This window comes from Alosa alosa, chromosome 4 (genome assembly GCF_017589495.1).
Source record: "Alosa alosa isolate M-15738 ecotype Scorff River chromosome 4, AALO_Geno_1.1, whole genome shotgun sequence".
NCBI lineage: Eukaryota > Metazoa > Chordata > Actinopteri > Clupeiformes > Clupeidae > Alosa > Alosa alosa.
The window spans coordinates 22,451,654-22,468,226 of record NC_063192.1 but is presented as its reverse complement, the minus strand read 5'-3'; the positions used below and the strand labels follow the sequence as shown (position 1 = coordinate 22,468,226).

Genomic DNA, 16,573 nt, shown 5'->3' with positions numbered 1-16,573 from the left:
CATTGATATTGATATTCACACTAATATCCTGACACACACACATACACACACAATATACACCCCCACCCCCCCAACACAAACTCACACCACACGCAGACACACACACAGACTGTTGCTTTGGCACCCTGTGGGTTTGCGTCAGCCTGAGTGTGAGATGAATGCCTCTTATTCAGATCAACAAAAAACACATTCTTGCCACTTAGCCCGCTACACAAACACACACTCTCATGTCTACACACACACACACACACACACACACACACACACACACACACTTTCATGTGTTCACACACTCAAACACACACACAGACACACACACTCATGTGTACACACACCGAGTCCTTCCTCTGCGTGCGCCATATAAAACACACATGATTCTCAGGTCCACACAGTGGTGGAGGGGTGTGCTGATTTAGCAACACAAGCCTTCCTCATGTACACACGCAAATACATTTTTGTCCATCATCACTGAAACCACGCTGTAGATATATAAACATGTGCTCACTCACTCACTCACACACTTACACACAAACACACACTCAGTCACACATTTTTACATCTGTGCAGACACACACACCACCACACACACTTGCATGTACATGCATACACTCACTATCCAACATGCATACTTGCTGTATATTCATACACCATCATACAGAGATACTCACTCACACACACACACACACACACACACACACATTCCTGCCACTATCCTGACTCACTCCTGGCACACCAGCTGCACCCACCCAGCCTTTCCTGTGGGGCTGTTTCCTTGACAACTGTGACCGTGTCAACCCTGTGGTGGGTTGGGCCATGGTGGCAGGGGGGTTCGGGGGGTAAATGAGAGGACATTTGGACCGGGGAGGCCGGTGGTGGGGTGGGGCGTTGGGGTTGGGGTTGGGGTACAGCCCTCAGGGGATTAGAAATGGTATTTCACCTGTCCGTCCCTGCGGGCCCCATCTCCACGGCGACGGAGAAGAATACTGGCTGTCAGAAGGAGTTTGTGATAAAGGAAGTTATGGCAGGGGGTCAGTGTGGGGGGTCAGAGCAGAGAATGGGCTACTGAATGGGCCTATCAAGGACAGCACTGAGAGACAGAGGAGGAGAGAGGAGAAAGAGAGAGAGATACAGAGAGAGATAGAGAGAGGGAGAGGGAAGAAGAGAATAGCAGTGCTGCCTTCACAGCACTCCGTGAATCACAGAGTAGGCAGACAGAGCAGTGCTTGTCTCATCGCAGAAACCAAACCAGTCATCATCCCAACTAATTCATTCCACGCTTATTTCTAAAAGTGGATGGATTTAGCTCTCTCTGTCTGTGTTTGTGTGTGTGTGTCTCTCTCTCTCTGTCAAGCACACACACACACACACACACACACACACACACATACTGTACTCACACTCACACACAGTGAATTTGTCACAAAAGAACACATACTGAGTGAACCTGGATGTATTCTTTAGTGTCTGTCATAAATCTCTCTCTCTCCATCCTCTCTCTCCTCTCTCTCTCTCCCCTCTGTCTCTCTCTCTGTGAATATTCAAACATATGCATTCATGTGTGTGTGTGTGTGTGTGTGTGTGTGTGTCTGTGTCTGTGTGGGTGTGTGTCTGTGTGTGTGTGTGTGTGGGGGTATTACCATGCGTGTGTGTGTAACAGTGTGTGGGTATCCATGTGTGTGTGCGTGTGTGTGTGTTATTAACTGTGAGCTGTTGAGCTCAGATGGTTGGGGACAATGGGGAACAATGAGGGGTTGAGTGGTCCTCAGACAAACACAGTAAGGCTGGGTGGTCTAAATCACCTTGACCTTTGACCTTCAGAGAATTGACAATTGACCCTGTGGCCTTACATCTAAAGGAAGAATGCAAGATGCAAGCGCACTACCACTACCTCACTATTCAGCTGACTCACTCCAAGCAACTGGCATGTGGAGTATTTTAGGGTCGCTCAGGCTCAGACTCACACACACACACACACACATACAAACTCACAGTTATGCCAGCCCTATAGGGTTGGTCTTGGCAAACTAACATTGGCTTGGTGGTATTGGATATTTTTAAACACTGGCATGCAAAGACACACACACACACACACACACACACACACACACACACACTGACAAACCCAAACATGGACACCACAACACACACGAACATTAGATTACCTCAGTCATGGGAGCCACTGATGTGGGAATATGTGATTAGAGCAAATGTGTGGCGTGTGATACAGCTAAGAACATTCCTGTATCAGGAGACACACACACACACATATGCCCACACATACAACATATGCGCGTACATACACAAACACACCCACACACCCACACACACACACACGCACACACGCACACACACACACACAGACATAGTATATATGGGGCTTTTATGCCTTTCAGGACAGTGGAGAGAGTGACAGGAAGTGACCCAGGTCAGACCCAAACCCGGGTCCCTGTGGTACGTAGACCCAATTATGGCACAGGAGCCGCAACCAGCTGTGCCACTATTTAATCAAAATGGCACATTTAATCAAAATGGCTTCCAGTACAGATATTCATTAGTATGTTTGCTGTAATAAAACTACCGGAGACCTGCAGATAAAATGAGCTTTGTTTATTTCCTCCTTCAGTGAATCATAGCTGATTACATTACAGCAATGGCCATTTAAGGTGATACAGCTATCTGTATTTATAAGTAAAGCATTTATGAGTAAACAACTAGGAAGGAGAAGAAATACACACACACACACACACACACACACACACAGACACTATGCACAAAATTATGCTAAAGGACACATGTAGGGCTCTATCTTGCGTCCCAGCGCAATTGACTTTGTATACTCGCGCTTTTGTCTTTCCTATTTTGCAGTCAGCGCATATTGGAATTTTCCCTCCACAGGTACATGCCTGTAAATTAGGGAATTCGATTGCGCCCAAGGGGGCGGTTCAGTGAAAAGACGGGGCGTGTTCCGGCGCAAACGTTCACTGTTGATATTTTGCAGTTTTAGAAAACAATTCCGCCACAGACCAGGAACTCCCTGGTCTAAAGTCTGTGGCACAAATGCAGATACTATTTTAAGGGCGCATTCATGACCACAGGCCTGCATGAATGAATGCGTTGCACACCAATCTACAGACACCCCCGTGCACAGACGGAAACATTCAAAGCCTTGATAATATTTGTCCATTTCCCGGTTTTGTTCGTGCATTGGTGGCCTAAAAATTTAGTAGCCTATATAGTACAATGCTACATGCAATATCTTTACTACAACAATGCCTAATTATGACCTATTAATTTGGACAACTTTATACAGCCCTATAAAGGCTAAAGTTACCTTTAGTTTTGTTCCAATTTACCGTTGTGTATGGCTTTAAACATCGGTGCGCTTTAACATCAGCCTAAGCATTATTCCACCTGCGCTAAGGTTTTAAGCACCATCATTTTGCCCACCTTGTTGTAGCCCATCTGAAATAACTTCAAGCTTTGTTATGTTCCCTCCATCCTTTCGTTATTTTCAAAAAACGTTTTATATCCATTATGGCCTTGAAGTCTTGAGTTAGTGAATTAGCTTAACCCATTAATTGCATGACAGTAGGCTATTTACAATATTTTCTGTTAAGTAGAGTTTGTAAACACGTTATCATCAACTTAATGCACGCACAACATTTGTTTAAGCAGGAGAGAGAATAACAATGAATGGATGCAGCAATTACAGAAATTGTAGCCATACTTGCTGCTTTCTTGTACTATCTATGGTTGCTGGTTAACAGCACATAAAAGCAGATTTAAGATGTGAAAAAATAGGCATAAATCTAGCATACACATTTTCACGAATCACGGATGTGTTGATGACATAAATTAGAAAATATTAGAGGACTTAAGGAGACGTGATGTTGAATTGCATGCCGATGCCATTTAACCCAAATGCCCCAGCGGCAGCACGGGAGAGTAGCCTATGTTAGATTACATTGTACATTGCAAAAATATCACCAGGCATTCATAACCTCGTGATTCAGTGAGAGTGATCCCAAAACATCGGAAAGAATGTCTTTATGACAATTCTGCATTACATTTTGTCAACAGGAAAAATCAATAGCTAACTGTTCCCAACTGAACAATGATTATAGCCCTGTGAACGCTCCTGGCTGCACCTGGCAAATACGCCACCATAATAGCAATCAGCTATGGAACAAGCGTGCCTGTTGTTAAAGGAAATGTGAGATGACGCTCTGATTGGTTTATTGCACGTTACGCCCAAACCACACCCATAATTAATGTAGCTACTTCAGACCACCCCATTTTAGTTTTGCACCGGGCGCAACAGTCAATTATCCCGCCGGTAAAATAGCATCAGCGCCCAAGATCCGCCCACAAAGTCACTTGCGTTTTGCGCAAAGACACTTCCGTTTTAGACCATTAAAATAGAGCCCGTAGAATCACTCCTGAACTATTTTTAGTTAGTTTATTGTTTATCATTAATCTCTGCAATTAGCATAAACTATTGGGAAGAGAGCATGGCCACATATAAGATTTGTTGGTATATTGAAATATCCTTCAGCCTGTTTCTGTGAGTCTAGTCTGTGTGTCTAGTCTCTCTCTCTCTGTGTGTGTGTGTGTGTGTGTGTGTGTGTGTGTGTGTGTGTGTGTGTGTGTGTGTGTTTGTATTAATACACATGTGTCCATGTGTGTGTGTCCAGACATGTCTGCAAGTTTCCTCTCAATGGGAAGCTCTGTCTGGTGCACTATTCCCAAGGGGAAGACTTTGCTCAGCGCACCAGAAGGGGACGGTGAAAAGCAGGACACACTTCCTGTGGAAATGGGGTTATCACTTCCCCAATTACAACTCAATTAGAGTGGCCTGAGAAACATGTCCTTACAACTACGCATACAGGAACCAGCCCATGACCCACTACATACACTGGACAAATATATACTCTCTCACACACACACACACACACACACACACACACGCAGACACACACTAAACACATGCATAGTTACACATACAGAGTTACAGACACACACACACACACACACACACACCATACACATACACATACACACACACACACACACACACACACACACACACACACACACACACTCACAGGCTAATCACCACCATGTTAACACAAACATCGTCACCTTGCAAACACATACACAGGAAACTAATGAATTGGCCAGTATCCACACAGACACACACATTTAGATCTAAAATAAACAGAAGGCAAACACACACTGGCAGCGTTCGCAGCAGCTCTGGAGTCTGTCAGCACTCTGTCACACACACGCAAGCACCTTGACCTCTGACACTACATCAGTCAGGTTATGTATCATAATCAGAACTAGCTAAACACACACTTTCTCTATCCTGTTTGTGCGCTTTCTTACACACACACACACACACACACACACACACAGAATAAATACGCACAAATACACTCAATCACTCCCTCTTTTTCACACAGTTTATCTCATTCAAACACATACAATATATTATATACTATATATATATATATATATATATCATCATGTACAAATGTTTTCCCTCTTTTTGTTGCTTTTGCTCTCATACATCTTTATTACATTCAGTTTCTTTTCTTCTCTTGAGGATAAGCATGTGCACCCACACACACACATACACACAAACAAGCACGCACACACACACACACACACACACACAATCCATCAATCAAGCGAAGCCAACTCTACAGTGAGCACATTTCTTTGTCCAGGTACAGTCTCCACCATGGCAACAGTCCTGGAGCCCAGGCATTCCTCCCTGGGCTGGTGCGGTGCCAACCTGTGGACGCCGACCTGGCCCGCAGCTCCGGTTCGTCTGTAGGCTGGCACGGCACTAGCTCGGCACCTGGACTATGCCCACCTGCTGGTGCCAGAGGCGTCTGTAGGCTGGCACCCCAACTATGCCCACCTGCTGGTCCCAGGTGAGGACTTGCTCCATCACTCCTCCGACTGACCTACATCCCAGCAGCGCCCCCGCTGTGCTGAGGCCCTCAGAGGACTAGCGGAGCCCCCGCATGCACACACACACAATCACACTCATACTCTCACACTTACATATACACACACACACATAGTCTCACATACACACACACACACTCACACACTCATACTCACACTCACACACATGCGCAGACACTTTCTATCTCTCTCTCTCTCTCTATCTCTGTCTGTCTGTCTGTCTGTCTGTCTTTCTCTCTCTCTCACACACACACACACACACACACGCACACACTAACACTCACACCAGCTTTGGTTCTGACCCGACCGCTTCAACTATAAATCTACTGTGTCATTGACTCTGGGTCAACACAACAGGGGTGCAGCCAGTCATCCATCTCCACGCCTTTTACTGTGTATAGATAGACACACACACACACACACACACACACATACATACATAACTCTCAAACACACATACACACACACTCTCAAACACACACACACCAACTAAGAGATAGATAGAGATCTTTAGAGAAGAACTTTATAAATAAATGAGTGTTTGGGTGTGCGGATTCACTCACATGCACACACACATTAGAAATGTTTAGTGAGTCAGTGATCCCTAGTGCTTATGTTGTGTGTAAATGAAGGAGTAAGTGTGTGAAGTGTGTGTGTGGGACGGGGTGTGTGGGATGGGGTGGGGGGTGGGGGGGGCTTCTCATGCGTACATACATGTGTGTGTGTTGAAGGGGGGCTAGGGGTTGGCTGCGTGTGTGGCACAGCTTAAACCTAAATCTGTCATTTATCATTTAAGAGATCAGACCAGACTGAGAATAAGCAGAATAATGGAGTCATTACTGGGGTCTAAGTTAAGTCCACACACACACACACACACACACACACACACACACACACACACACACACACACACACACACACACACACACATATACAGCAGGGCTGTAGAGGTCATACAATGGAAACTTAAAATATCAAAAAGCAAAGATTGTGCAAAGTTCCACAGTTCCAATGACACCCCCCACCCCCCACACATATACAAAAAAATCTATCTAATCTGTGTATTACACACACACACACACACACACACACACACACACACACACACACTGAGATACACTGAGATACAGAGAGAGAGAGAGAGAGAGAAAAGAGCGGTGGTTAAAGTGAACGGGTCTAATTTACGTAATTAAAAGATTGAGGTCTAAAGTTAGAGAAAATGGCTGGCCTGATGAGGTAATCAAGCAAAAAGGAGCTACAACCAGCACACGCAAACATAAACACAGAGATAGAGAGAGAAAGAAAGAAAGAAAGTAAATGATGAAAGATGAAATGAAAAACAACTATATGTAACCACACACAAACATACCAGTACATAGGCTCTATTAACAGGTATATATAAGATATATGCTACCACAAGATATATATAGATATAAGATATATATATATATATAAGATATAGGCTACCACATGCATGCTCACTCACTGTGTACAGACCTACAGATGCATAATGATCGGCTACATCAACAAGGCTTTCACTCAATCTCTACTTCACTCACTAACAAACACACAGATACACAAACACGCACGCAGAAGCATGTAAACACTGATGCACTGTTTGGAGGATTGGAGAGAGAGAGAGAGAGACAGAGAGAGAGAGAGAGAGAGAGAGAGCATAACCCTTTTTTTCTCTTTCATAACAGTTCAAGGCTAACAGTGACGTAGTTGTGGTATAACTCTATATCACTGCTATGATTAAACTGACAGAAATGGGCATTCTATCAGGTTAAATTGAAATGCTCTCTCTCTCTCCCCTCTCTCTCTCTCTCACACACACACACACACACATGCTCACACAAACACACACACAACACACACACACACACACACACACACACACACACACACACACACACACCACCTCTGTAACCTAGACAGGCCCTTGTGCACTTACACTGATATGAAGCTATATATTTTGACTATTTTGACTGTCTGTGATATTTCAGCACATTATCTTTAAGAGAACACCATGCCATTTTTCATTTTATACACAAATACATAAGACACATCTCAATGAATAGCATACATGCTGTAGTACAATGTCTCCATGAGATGAGAAAAGGATAGAGGCATACAAAGAGAATGCTTGAGAGAGAGAGAGAGAGAGAGAGAGAGAGAGAGAGTTGCAGAGACAGAGAGAGAGAGGACAGTTTGAAAGCATGAATTGTAGCAAACAGACACTGATAAAGTTAGCAGGTCAGTTGAACATCGGGTGTAAGAAAATACAGTTTCCCTGAATTATTCACCCCATCATGGGGACAAAAAAAGCCTGAAAGGTCAAAAGGTCATAGGGGAGGACAGGAGAGGACAGGTGAGGAGAGATGAGAGGAGCGTGATGAGAGGAGAGGAGAGGAGAGGAGAGCAGTGTGATGAGAGGAGAGGAGAGGAGAGGATAAGGCATTGTTCCCTTTGTGATGAGAGGAGAGGAGAGCAGTGTGGTGTGTGTGTGTGTGTGTGTGTGTGTGTGTGTGTGTGTGTGTGTGTGTGTGTGTGTGTGATGAGATGAGAGGAGGAGAGGAGAGGAAATAAATGACAGAGACTACCAGTGATGAGAGGAGAGGTGAGGAGAGGATAACTCAAAGAGAAAAGAAAGAAAGAAAGAAAGCCATGGTGAGAGGAGAATGAGTGAGCAAGAGAGAGAGAGAGAAAGAGAAAGAGAGAGTTAATCCACTGTTAATTGCATTATATCTTTGGAGGCTGTTAATCGCCACTCATGCCGGGCATATTTGCATGGTAATAAAGTGACAGATCGGGGGGCACAGTCAATAGAGGATGCACAACGTGCTTCAGGGGATAACTATCCAAATCTGACCGCACAAGCCACAGCATACAATGGGCTTTTAACACTGAAGGAATGAAGAGCTGGAACCAAGGCTCAAGACCACTGAGTCAACAACACTAACACCTGTTTGCACAAATCCTTCACAGACAATCACCCTAAACCATAAACCTTACACTATACATACACCATATGGTTTCTATAGCATTAGAGCTGGGCAGCATACAGCATAGAAGACGTTTGGCTCTTACCAGCGTGAGTAAACTGGAGCCGAGGCTGCGCTGCTCTCCAGGCATGTGTCGCGCTTGATGTCAGCAGGGCTAGCGTGGTCAGGGCAAGCAGTCGCCACATTGTTGCCATGGAGCTCAGACTCACTCCAAGAGCGACGGATCAAAAAGTGGAACACACACGCACACTCTCACCGAGAGACAAGGAAAGAAGCTCACACACTTCCAAGAGCGTCCTTCTTCAGCCAGCCAAGGATGTCCCCTCCCCAACAAACACACGTGTGCACACACCTGCACACGCTGATCAAGTGAGGAAGGTAAGTGGACACCCAAAACTCAATGTGTGTGTGTGTTTGTGTGTGTGTGAGCCAGAGAGAGAAAGAGAGTTTACTGTGGTCCCTTCTGGTGACCCAGGGAAATTTAGTCCACTTGCTTTCACTGCAGCAGCTCCAAGTTCTCTACTACTGACTGACCGACTGACTGAACTCTTCTTCTCATCAGTCTGAATGAGGCTGCAGTGTCTCTCTCTCCTCTTAATGATTCAGCTCCTCACTCCTCTGCTCCCTCCGTGTCTCGCGTACGTCTTGGTTATGTCTTGATTTGTCCTCTGACTTCACGTTTCAGTGCTCCCCTTCTCTTTCTCTCCTCTTATAGTCCCTCTCTGATCCCTCTCTCTCTCTCTCTTTCAGACAGTCAACTGAGGAGGGAGGCTGAAATCCCAATTCACTGAGCCCGCCCTCTCTCGTACTGTGTGTATGTGTGTGTGTGTGTGTGTGAGTGAGTGAGTGAGTGAGTGAGGGAGTGTGTGTGTGTTTTAAAGAGGAGAAGACAGCTGCTGTGTGCCTTTCATCTCTTTCCGCATCACTCTCTCCCTCTCTCCTCCCGCCCTCCCTTCTTTTCTCCCTCGTTCTCTCGTTCCCCTGATCTATACCCAAGTCTGTCCTCCTTCAGTAATTATGCTACGCATAAACCACCTCTCTAACCCAGACAGGCACTCACAGAGAACACTCAGCACTGTGACTTGGATCAGCCCCACACAAACGTCTCTTTCTCTCTGTAAAATTACAAATGAGGTGGCTTCATTAAATTACAAATTGATGTGGAAAGTCCATGTCCAAAAGTCCAAAAAAGAACCACCCTTACAGTTTCTGACAACTGTTTTCCCTCTACTCAATCTCTGTCTCTCTGTGTGTGTGTGTGCCTGTCTCTTGTTCACTTACTCACTCCTCTCTCTCTCTTTCTCTCTCTCTGTCTGTCTGTATGTCTCTCATCCCCAGGGACACAAATTGTCCCTTGCTCACAAATTTGTCTGGAAATCCTGGCTACCACCTCAGGCACCCTATCTCTGCTAGAGTAGGACGATAGATGAAGATAAGATCTCAAATATTAATCATACCCCGAGGAGTTGGAGAGAGAGAAAGAGAGAGAGAAAGAGAGAAAGAGAGAGAGAGAGAGAGAGGTGATGCATGGTAGCTTGACTGCCACATTTCTGAAGCCAGCAGTGAGGAACTGAAGATGTAAACACTCTCCCCTCTAGTGGCCACGATAGAAAATGACAATAGTGTTGCTAGGGCACATTAAAGCATTTTCCACTTTAAGCAGGGGGCGGCTGGTCTCTTAAGTGGGACTTTCCTCTGGTCCAAAAGCATTCTTGAGCTGACACTTAGAGTTGCCCGAGGAGGTGCAGCTACATGTGCTGTGTCTGAGCTGAACCTGAGCTAAGGACATTAGAGAGGTGACATAAGGTTAACCAAAATGGCACAGTGGGAGTCATTCTTTGAAAAGACAGGACATTGGTAATTGGATAGCAAGCGTCACTTAAGAGGAACTGTTGGAGAGGAAAAGTCCTGAGAATGCGTTGAAGTGATGTCACTGAGAGGCGAATGAGAAACCTCATTTGGTGTCCATTTGGTGTCCATCACAGCAGAGCATCCTTCTCCGTCACCTCAGGAGAGGTCCCAGAAGACCTGGCAGGCTGCATGCACGTGACGCCATGACGATCCCTAGAGGTGAAGGTGGAGGAGGAGGTGGAGACAGACAAGGGTTCACCAGCAGTCCAAGTGGACAGCAGTTTCATGCGTCAGACACACCACACCACCCGAGACCACACCACCCCCAGACCCTGCCATTTACACAGTCTGGCCCTCCAAGCACCACCAGTGCAAGCAGCAAATTTATTTCCAGCAGGCAGCTCACCACCACCACCACCACCACCACCACCCCTCAAACTCTCCAAACAGAAGCTGAAAAACGGCCTCCTCTCTAAATGGCCGGGACTTTCCAGCTCGGACATCCTCCTCCTCCTCCTCCTCCTCCTCTTCCATCTGAGAGGATCTCTATTCGCTTGGCCGCCCTACCACTGCTCGTGGCCACTTGTGCCCGGCTGTGGAAAACCGTGGCCACCCTCCATCACCCTGTCAGGAGAGCAGTCCAGCCTGAAGGAGAGTCTATTCAGCTTGCAGCGCCAGCCGCTGTGGAAGGGCCAGCTCCGCGGCCAAGACTGACTGCCGACGCCACACAGACCCAACACCAGAGTTGGCAGCCGCCTCTCGTGAGTACAGTAAGCGTCTGTCCTTGGGTGGGAAGTTTTCAGACGCGGCGAGAAGATCAAAAGGCCCCACTCCTCAAACTCGATTACAATGCTAAGTGAGTTGGCAAGAGCCTGCAGCAGTCATGATGGAGACATACTGGAGGGCAGAGTTTCCATTCCCAGACTGACCAGCGAGAATAAGCATCTCTACACTTGGCCAGTACTTAAGCGAGAAAAGAATGTTGCCCTCTCTTGTGCCCTCACACGTAAAGACAGCATACAGCATACACACACTTACATACAGCATACACACACACTTGCATACAGCATACACACACTTACATACAGCATACACACACACTTACATACAGCACACACACACACTTACATACAGCATACACACACACACTTGCATACAGCATACACACACTTACATACAGCATACACACACACTTACATACAGCATACACACACTTACATACAGCACACACACACTTGCATACAGCATACACACACACTTACATACAGCACACACACTTACATACAGCATACACACACACTTACATACAGCATACACACACACTTGCATACAGCATACACACACTTACATACAGCATACACACACACTTGCATACAGCATACACACACACACATACAGCATACACACACACACTTTACATACAGCATACACACACACACTTGCATACAGCATACACACACACTTGCATACAGCATACACACACTTGCATACAGCATACACACACACTTGCATACAGCATACACACACACTTGCATACAGCATACACACACTTGCATACAGCATACACACACTTGCATACAGCATACACACACTTGCATACAGCATACACACACTTGCATACAGCATACACACACTTACATACAGCACACACACACTTGCATACAGCATACACACACTTGCATACAGCATACACACACTTACATACAGCACACACACACACTGCATACAGCATACACACACACTTACATACAGCACACACACACTTACATACAGCATACACACACTTGCATACAGCATACACACACACTTACATACAGCACACACACACTTACATACAGCATACACACACACTTACATACAGCATACACACACTTACATACAGCATACACACACTTGCATACAGCATACACACACTTGCATACAGCATACACACACTTGCATACAGCATACACACACACTTGCATACAGCATACACACACTTGCATACAGCATACACACACACTTACATACAGCATACACACACACTTGCATACAGCATACACACACTTGCATACAGCATACACACACACTTACATACAGCATACACACACTTACATACAGCATACACACACTTATGGCACCAGTTTCACAAGCTCCCCCTGACACTGAAGCTGAGTGCATCTGTCCTGACTGTGGCCTGCCAGGATCTGATCTGAACCAGCCCAGAATGATTCCTTATCTGGGAAAAATCAGGGACCCATTCAGCTGCTATGGGAGTGATCTTTTTGCAGGTCTGCTCCATTTCCTCCAGCCAAGGAGATGAAGAGTATTGTGATATAAAGGAGCAGCTTGCAGTCTTTATTGACAATATGCAAAACAAAACAAAAAACTCATCTCATACTGTATGAAGATGTTTTATGATGCCATATGATGACAAACTTTACAAATATTTCTGTGCACTCAGGCATGGACTAAATGTAAATAAAGGCATTAGACCAACATGAACAATTAAGATGAGTAAAATGCATAACAATGTGATGGTTTTTATTGTTCTCATTGACTGTATCATTGTTGTCGATTATAAAGTGTCACAGCTACTTTTATGTGGTCGATGTTTGAAGTTGTCTATCAAATACATCTGTGTTCTCACAAAGATTGTGATAGTCAATGTTTGTCTAAGTTGTCTATCAAATACATCTGTGATCTTACAAAGATTGTTATTGACGTCACTCTGCCTATGAAACATGCAGAAAATGTCTTTCTTTCTTTTTTATAGTTTCTGTTGCAAACCATAAACTTAAAGCCAAAATGACATGGACAATAATAATAAAAAATAATAATAAACATATTTTTTTGCACATGTACCTTTAGGAGGTCCATATCAGGCAAATATGTCTGTCTTTTCTGAAAGTGTGCTGATTGGCCAAGTTGAAATATGGGCCAGAGATTAAAGCTCATGAGTCTCAGACATTCTTGACTCTCAGATCTATTCTCCAGATAGTCGGCAGATCGTATAGACAGTTTGGCCTGAGTATCCAGAGACAGAATCACTTCCTGCATTTAATGAGTGAAAGATGGCCGTAACCTCTCCCGTATTTGGGCTGTCTGCTTTGTTAAATGTGCTTCTCATCAAAACATTGATTGTCACCGCAAGATATTTAGGATATAAAGAAGAGCTTTCTGGTTGATCTGTGGGCTGCCACCTGCAGTATGGCCTACACCATGCCCAAAGATCAGCAATGTGCCTCTCTATCACTTTTCCATTTAAAAAAATATGCAACGCTTTGTCCAATACCTCTTTAACGAAGTCTTAATGGATTATTATTATTATGTACTGTATTATTATTATTATTTCTTTTGTTTTATTTAATTATTATGTTTTACTTTTTATTATTTGTTAATTTGTTTGTTGTTTGTCTTGTATGTGTTGGTGTCATGGGTACGCTGGCGACTACGCTGCTCCATCCGGCATCTTTTGTCTTGTGTGTCAGTCTTGTGTGTGGAGCGTTTTGGGTTGCACTCTGTGCATACAAAAATGTGCTATATAAATAAAAGTCGCTTGACTTGGCTAGCCCACAGAATAAGTGTAAAACTACATACGGTTTCTCTGCTGAATGAAAGTCTTTGATAGGCTTTTTTAAACACCACAAAATAGTTTCCATGGAGCACTACACTCTCCTCTGCTCTGGTAAGCAGAGACACAGTGATTGTGAACCACAGGGAATTACTAGGCGTAAGCTGCTGTGATGCACCCAATTAAAAGATGTGTGTTCCAGAAGATGGAAGTTATAGCTCAACAAACCTCAAATCTCAGTCCTTCGTTAGACCTATCACCTCGTCTGTGGACTGGGCCAGTTTTTTGTGGCTTGATAGAATACCCTCCTACTCTCACCACCACTATGGCTAGTTTAACCTGTGAACCTAATCCTGCACCCATTCACAACACACCAATCCGTCATGTTACGTCATATAAGTATCTGGGTGTCTTTATTGATTGTTCCCTTACCTGGTACATTCATGTTGAAAGTCGTTGTACTAGGCTCCAACAGAGGATGTAAGCCTACTTCTTAAGAAGGCTTAGACTGTATGGTGTCAACAGCAAACTTCTGTTTTTGTTTTTCAAAATAATTTTAGAGAGTGTGATACGCTATAGTATGCAAACCTGGTATGATAATCTTTTAGTTTAGTTAAAGTTCAAGTTAGGGTGTCAATACAGCTTTGAAAATTGTAGGGTACCAAGAACAGTGTTAAGTCACTGTATGAAAAATCAGTACTCAGGGAGGCACATAGGGTACAGTAAGAATCTAGATGATCCTACCCACCCACATACTGAATCAGGAAATAGCACTGTATAGACGATTCAGTAGACTATTCAGAATGCCAAACTGCAAATAAAACCTAATTTATCCCAGCTGCAAATAAGATGCTGAACAGTAACAAATTACTGTGTATTATTAGTAGTATTATGCAATTTACTTATCTTAGCCTATAGCCCTGATTGCTGTTGGTTTACAAGTTTACCCCCACTGTGTTGTGCACATTCTGCTGAACTGCATCTATGTTTTGTTGTTGTGAATGATGCAGTGAACTTTATCCTTATCTTATCTTAATATATACCAATTAGATCGTATAGGGCTGCTTTTATATCACTAGGCTAAACCATTAAGTAGCTACATAAATCACTTCACTCACCCAACTGCCCGTGGTCTGCACTGATGCAGAATTTCTATAGCCTAATTGCCAAAAGTTGCACTCATTGATAGCCCTATAGGCTCACCTCTAAAGGTCTTAGTTAGTACTTAGTAACAGCTGTCAGTGATGCGAAGCTCCAATAGAAAGGCTTTTAACACCCGCAGCTAACTTAATTTTACCACAGGCTGCTGTCAACTCCTCCTCGTGTACGGCCACCAGGTGTCGCTGATGGATTAAAGTACACGCAAGTCTGAAATCGTGGTGTTTTATATTGCATTAGGCTGTCAAGAACATTGACAAGGCCTCCCAGCAATATTTTCCGAGAATTTGTGTTCAACCTGCAACATATTCGACACATAGCACACATACCACAGAACAGAAAACATTTGATGAGGGTTAATTTCCATGGTCAGATTTAATGCCTTTTAATTCACATATATTAAAAAAAGAAATGTTTATGATAGGCCTATTCTCTTGCATCTTGTCTTCTTTACTGATTCCAGCGTCTTTATAGCCACCTAGGTGCGCAGGTTGATGTGGCTACCAGGCAAAGACAACGCAGCACTGGGATAATTAAAGTTTTTTCTCGCCCTCCTTTTTTTACGTTTTTATGTGATGTGCCTTCGTTTTGCAGTGGTTAGATTTAGGGAAACATGCAATGGTTTGTTGATGTCTAGGGGAAAAGTTATCTAACTTGTAAAATGGTGTAGCCTAGAGATAATACCACAATATATATCACAATATCTTATCGAATATATGCGGTTTGAACACATAACATGATTAACTGACGAAGCCTTTAGGAAACACCAGATGTTTTCTTGTCACATTAAAACGATGATGTGCTCGATTGCAATAACTTGTGCAATGCGCTTCCGCGTTGATGTCAACTGCCTACTCAGAGGGTCCACCCACCTTCGCTTGGACTCCCCTCCCCGTTCTCTTTTTCTGACACACGTGGCTCTTTCTTCTTTCTCATTGGGTGTAACGGAAAAAGATGAGCTCATATTGGTTAAAAATAGGTTGACTCGCCACGGCTAAAAATAGGCCCGTATAAAAGCTGGGAGTTT

General features: G+C 44.2%; 1 protein-coding gene across 2 annotated transcripts in view; it reads right to left on the bottom strand.

The window, feature by feature from the left end:
* The window catches only part of sema3h (sema domain, immunoglobulin domain (Ig), short basic domain, secreted, (semaphorin) 3H), a 35,927-nt gene extending 26,122 nt beyond the window's left edge, over window positions 1-9,805 (bottom strand). The window contains exon 1 of one of the 2 annotated variants that reach the window (XM_048242052.1): window positions 9,070-9,805. In XM_048242052.1, coding sequence (XP_048098009.1) covers window positions 9,070-9,178 — 109 coding nt within the window. In that variant the 5' untranslated portion in view covers window positions 9,179-9,805. The remainder of the gene's footprint in view (window positions 1-9,069) is intronic. The other variant, XM_048242051.1, reaches the window with a different exon arrangement.
* Between the last annotated feature and the right edge of the window lie 6,768 nt (window positions 9,806-16,573).